A 6107-nucleotide genomic window follows, 5' to 3' on the forward strand; every position below is an offset into this window, starting at 1 on the left:
GTCTAACTTGCCTTAAGCTGTAGGAACCCTGCATCAGATTCACCAAAACTACAGAAAAGAGCTGTAAAGATCTCCAGACAAAGGCTGTGCAGTCAAAAAAACTAAATAAACCAATTGATACAGACACACACAGTCCAGTAGAGATGAAAAAAAAACATTGGAACTGTAAATTTAGAGTCATATGTTTATATATATTATATTATATACTTTTTTTTACTACTTTTCAAGGCTGCACTTTAAAAAAACATGATATTGTCCAGAGAGCTTTTCCAAACTAAATTTCTTTTTTTGTTTCACACTTTAAAGATCATTTCAAAGCAGGAAGAAGGAGAAGGGAAGTCCATCCACTATAAACTTCACCGAGCATTGGCATTGGCAGAGAAACTGGCAGATGGATTAAAATTCAACAGGAAAACAGATAAAAATAGGAAAATACTAAGTACAAACTATGTGGCTGTGAAGATGTAACATACAGCAGATTGGGTTGTTGACTGTTTCAGAAACTCTTTAATTTCGGGCAAAAGTTCCAACAATCTTTAGAAGAATCTGCCACGACTCAGCCGCCTGACGTCGGTGTGCAGCAGCAGATCTGTGTGGTCTCCACCTGCCTCCTCAAGCTATGCACGGAATAAATGCCTCTGAAAACTCCTGACCCGAACAGAGCAAACGATCTTCATGGCAACATCCATTACATGCTTCATATTTAAAATATTGCTGCACAGCTGTTGCTGAATGATGCAGTGGTTGATCCAAAAATCTGGGAAAGTTTCAGACAGCTTGAACGGAGCAACGAATCCAGCAGTGCGCCAAGCCATAGATGGAGCCCCAGCAGTTGTGATAGATGTCATTATCTCATTATCTCTGCAGATTCCTCTTCGCCTGGTAACACCCTAGCAACCGTGGCAAACCATGGCCAGCAATCAGCATGCATAAAAAAGGTTCCCTGCATACTTTTTATTTTTCATTCTATTATTATGAAAATACACTTTGGTGTCTCGTGATAAATGAATTGATTAGTGTTTTTTAAAACTTTTTTTTTGTGATAGCCATAAATAGGTCTACATTGTAAAACTTCTCGCGATCAACTGAAACTCCGCCCACTATCGACTGTTGATCGCGATCGACTGGTTGGGCACCCCTGATCTAGTGCCTGCAGTTTGTACCACATACCTGAAAAACACTGACATCTACTTTTAGACGCCACCGACAGTAGAAAAAAACCCCAAGAAGTGACTGGTGTAACTATCAGATTTGCTCGGGGCCCCGCCCCTTCTTATGACATCAACATATTGCAACCCTACTCAGACAAACTGTATTGCAACCGTTGCTTAAGAATCAAACCTCTTTTGGAATCTCAACATATTATTCCCTATATTTGCTATTATTTTACATTTCATTGGCGATCTAAAGTAGCTGAAAGTAGAAAACAAACATTGTCAGTTTTTTGAAGGAAAGTGCTGCATTCTAAAAGCTGATTTATGCTCAGAAAGCAGGTCATCTGCGTGTGTCGCAGTTAATGCGGATATGCCCCGCCCACTTCCGCAGACACTCTGGTCCACCTCTCCCAAATAGTAGGTGACCACAGACAGGAGGCCTCTGATTGGTCAAATCTCCATCCCCTCTACTCTATGCGTATTTCCTGTCTGGTACTTTACCGGCTTGTTTCGTTTGTATGACCGACATTGTGGAAAACTGAAGATGGACCCGCTAGGAGAGCGAGGTGAGCGAGAACGCTGGGACCCTTTTTCCACCTGGATCCCCGCTCTTTTTGGCCCTCATGTCCCTCCGTTGTCGCACAAACCTGCCCCCCCTTCCTCACCGCCTCGGCCGTATCTAGTTTTCTATCCACTCATTATCTGACGTGTTTCAAACTGGACTCTGAGAACCGGATCATTTGATGTGGAATGAGGTGAAATGAAAACTGATCGCGGTTCTTTTTCTAACGCCAGATGAAACCCAGGTCCAGATCACCAAGCACCTGCTGAGGACCGTGTGCACCGATGTCACCAACATCCTGGTGAACTTCCTGGCCGCTGACCTGATGATGTCGGTGGACAATCCCAGCACCATCACCAACGAGGTTGGCAAGCTAACGCTAGCAGGTTGTTCGTGGCCACGGCTCGTTCTCAAGCTTCCTGTCGCTTCCAGGTCAGAGTGAAGATTCTGGGCAAACTGTCAGAGGAGACCAGAGGACCTTTGATGAAGCTGCACAACAGTCTGAACGGCAAAGTAAGTGAGAGTTTGAACCTCTCCAGATTTGCTCCGCTGTCTGGACTGGAGGGGGGAAATCAGGAGCAAATGCTCCTCATCTGCACACTCCTCCTTTAGGTTTTACTGTTCAGGGACATAAACATCAGCGAATCGTCGTTAGCTCAGCATTTTGGCTACATAGCTCCACCCGAGCATTGCAGCTCCTCCACGGGGCTCCATCTTCAAAAACAAAGAGGCCTGAGGTGATCAGCTATCAATGGAGACGGTTTAGCCAGCATCGGCCGTCCCTGTAACTTTGCTTCCATAGCAACCGTGACAGCATAGGGTTTAGATCAGCAATCTCATGTTGTTTCTCCTCCATCATGGGTCAGATATTAATACTATGAATATATTCTGTTTAATCACATAAAACTGTCTTTTCCATTCGTTTAGAAAATGCAGCTTTTTGTTAGCTTAGTTGTTAGCTTATCGCATTTGATATCGTATTTCACCATTTAGTTCTGATTATTTGTCGCCCAGCAGAAGCCTATAGATGCATTTCTGAAGCTTGATGTCATATTCTACCTTACCACCACCTTATTGAGTACTGAACACTTAGCTTAGCTCTGCGGCACTTCTCCTCTGACCAGAATGGATCGTTCTCACTGAAAAAAAACCCAAACGATACACACTGTGGTATTGGAGGTGATCCGTAAGAAACGCCTTTCTTCTACTGACAGGCTTCTAGATTTTCCTTTCCTAAAACATACATTTATATATATCCTTATATACCGAAGAAAGTCTGAAATCTTTTAAAGGAAAAGTCCGGTCAGCAAGGAATAATCATTATTTATACCTAAAACTAATACGTTTGCGTTGATTTAATTACTTTAATGTTAATCATTAATAAATATATATATATATATTTAGATGCGATCAGTGAGTCCGGGAGCGGCCATATTTGTCCAAATATAGTAACCCCTCCCTCCTGCCATCTTCCAGCAGTGACGTCACGGTGCGGTAAGCCTAGCGCCATTCTCCCCGCTTTACAAGCTAAATCAATGGGAACTACTAGACACATCTGCAATCAACAACAATTATTGAAGATTTCCAGAGGACTTCACCATTGAAATTCACCAGAGCTATAGTGAAACTGACAATGCCCACGTGCATGGCAGCTGGATGCTGGAATACATCGGGTAAAAGTGATAAAAAAAGAGTTATTCCACCTTTCTGATTCCTGATCCACTGGGACTTGATCAACAGCCGATACCGCACCGTGACGTCACTAACCAGTAGGTGGCAGTAGTGTTCTTTGACAAACATGGATGCCTCCAGTAAAGCACTTTCACATGAAAATTACTCTGAATTAAAAACACTGATCATTTATTGAACAGGATGGAATCATTTCACATTTAAAGAACTTTCAGAAGTTTGAGTTCGGAATATGAGCGGACTTCTCCTTTAAAAGCAAGTTGAATCAATTAAAATCACAAAATATGTCCAGATTAGAAGCTCAGAATCACATATAAAAGATGATTTTTTTTTTTTTTAAAGAATATGGTCTGAAATGAGAGGTACTCCAGCAGAGTTCTGTAGCTGGTTGTTTAGTTGACTGATGGAAAGTTGTGGACTCAGGCAGGCGGCTCCCTCCTTTCCATCACTGACGGCTTTAGGAGAACCTTCCTTCATAGTTTCAGACATTTCCAGTAGTCCAGATGGTTAACAGCCTCTCTGTTAAGCGCACAGACAACGTCTCTTTGTTTTTTCTTACAGACTATCGAAGACTTTCTGACTAACCTGGAAACCTGTGCAGAGGTCTGTGGGTTCATGCTAAAGAAAGGAGACAAGAAAAGGGAAAGGTGATGTCACGCCATCGCTCTGATGCTACGTTCAGACCGCAAGCGCTGGAAGCAGCAAAAAAGTTACTGTTTCTAATGATTGGAGGGCGTTTTTCACGTACATAATCCAAACTGCAGGCGCCAGAATAATAAAAGCGAACACATTTTGCCAGCAGGTTTCTACATTTTCTGTTAATTTAGGCGTACATTTTTTTCCATCGTGCCTTGATGCACGTCAACCATTGACTTTGCCTGTAAACCTGCTGCTGAAAGCGCCTGCGGTCTGATGGTAGCATGACTCTGGTAACTAGAGCTCTATTAGAAATCAAAGGGTGTGAATGTGTTGCCATTACAGGCAGGCTCAGTTCCTGCACCGCCAGGCTCTCACAGAGCAGCTGAAGGATGCAGAGGATCCCGCTCTGGTTCTCCACCTGACCAGCGTTCTGCTGTTCCAGGCCAGCACCCACTGCATGCTGCACGCTCCGGGCCGCTGCGTCCCTCAGATCATCGGCACACTCACGGGCCGCATCCCCACGGTATGCCTGAGAACCAGTAACTTCGCCGCTGGTTTCCAGCATAGCAGCTGTTATGGTTCCATCTGCTGTGTCTGTCTCTCCAGGAACAGCAGCAGCTGCTGTCGGCCTACCAGAGCCTGGTGGTGAAGCAGCTGGTGAGTCAGAGTCAGGGCAGGAAGCAGGAAGAAGCGGAAGGCGACGAGGCCTTGGAGCAGGATGAGGAGTTCAGGAACGTCCGCATGCAGCTGCAGGCCCTGACCCCCCAGGTGAAGGAGCTGGTGCTGTCCCAGAGGAAGACGTCAGTCAACGAGGACTGAATGGCTGAGCTGCTAACCGTTGGTCCTGATATGATTCCAATCATCATTTATACATTAAGTTATTAAATGAATTCCTGTGTGGGATGTTTGTTAAAAACCTGCTAACACAGAGGTCCTCATTGAGGTTCTGATTTTCCTACATCGATTAAACCGCTTCTTTTAACCTCACCTGAGCCGTTATTTCTGTCCACCGCCATGTTTTACCATCGATTATTCCCTAGCAAACAAAAGTTTCTCTATTTTTATAAAACTGGATCTGATTCCATGGAAGGAAAAAACAAAAAACATCACATCTGCCCCATCAGTTCAGATGGAGGTTTTAGGTCCATTTAAGGAGGGATTTGTCTCCCCCTGGTGGCAGTGAAATGAAACCTCACAACTATTAGAATGAAAAGGAGTGTAATTCTTTTTTTAAACACCGGGGGGCAGCAGAGGCCAACAAAACAAAAAATGATCTAAACATGAAACATTTTATTATGAAATAGTTTTTTAAATGTAATCATAATCTGCTGTTTCGGAGAAAACCATTTTGTTCTGCTTTCTGTCCAGCTTAAGTTTTGAGTTTTTAGTATTTCACAGTTGAATTTAAAGCTTAGGAAAACTTATTGCAATAACAATAATAGTGGTCATAAAAAGATGACTTTTTGTTTTTGTTTTAGGTCAATGTTTTGGTCTTTTCTGCAAATGTTTAGCTGTGACTGAATGAGCCAACACTTTCAGCCCTTAAGATCACAAATGCTGCTTTACAAAATCAGCTCTTCATTTACCTAAAGGATGGGATTTTTGTCACAATGTGACTATTTCATTTTCTTTTTTATAAAACAAATGGTGAAAGACTAAAAAAGAGGCAGTTTTATTTGTATAGTTTAATTCAGTACCAGGACAATTCAAAGTGCTTTAAATGAATTAGATATATAAAATAGAAGAACAATAAAACATGCTGGTGAAGATTCTCAGTAATCCAGGTCAGTCATTCTAAAAGAAATTAAAAAAATAAATAAAATAAAAAAAACTAATCCACTGGACTTTGTTTCCAAGTTTGAAGACGTTTCACTTCCCATTTTCTGCAGCTTTTTTAATAAAGAAAATGTTTTTAAATTGGAAAAACTTTTTTGGAAACAATGAAAGAATGTAGAAAAGAAAATAAACAAATTGGATCACAACCTTAAACTAATGACTCAGTTAACAGTTTAACTCCAGCAGTCAAAGGCAGCTCTAAACTAACAGGTTTTTAACTGTGACTT

At 42.1% G+C, this 6107-nt stretch overlaps 1 protein-coding gene across 1 annotated transcript in view; it reads left to right on the forward strand.

The window, feature by feature from the left end:
- ufl1 (UFM1-specific ligase 1) overlaps positions 1-5038 on the forward strand; it is a 17355-nt gene extending 12317 nt beyond the window's left edge. Inside the window, exons 15-19 of the mRNA XM_015404317.1 lie at positions 1950-2080; positions 2149-2229; positions 3967-4052; positions 4387-4567; positions 4651-5038. Coding sequence (XP_015259803.1) covers positions 1950-2080; positions 2149-2229; positions 3967-4052; positions 4387-4567; positions 4651-4863 — 692 coding nt within the window. The 3' untranslated portion in view covers positions 4864-5038. The remainder of the gene's footprint in view (positions 1-1949; positions 2081-2148; positions 2230-3966; positions 4053-4386; positions 4568-4650) is intronic.
- Positions 5039-6107: the final 1069 nt, after the last annotated feature.

The sequence above is a fragment of the Cyprinodon variegatus genome, unplaced genomic scaffold (genome assembly GCF_000732505.1).
Source record: "Cyprinodon variegatus isolate N-32 unplaced genomic scaffold, C_variegatus-1.0 Scaffold1693, whole genome shotgun sequence".
Taxonomy (NCBI): Eukaryota; Metazoa; Chordata; class Actinopteri; order Cyprinodontiformes; family Cyprinodontidae; genus Cyprinodon; species Cyprinodon variegatus.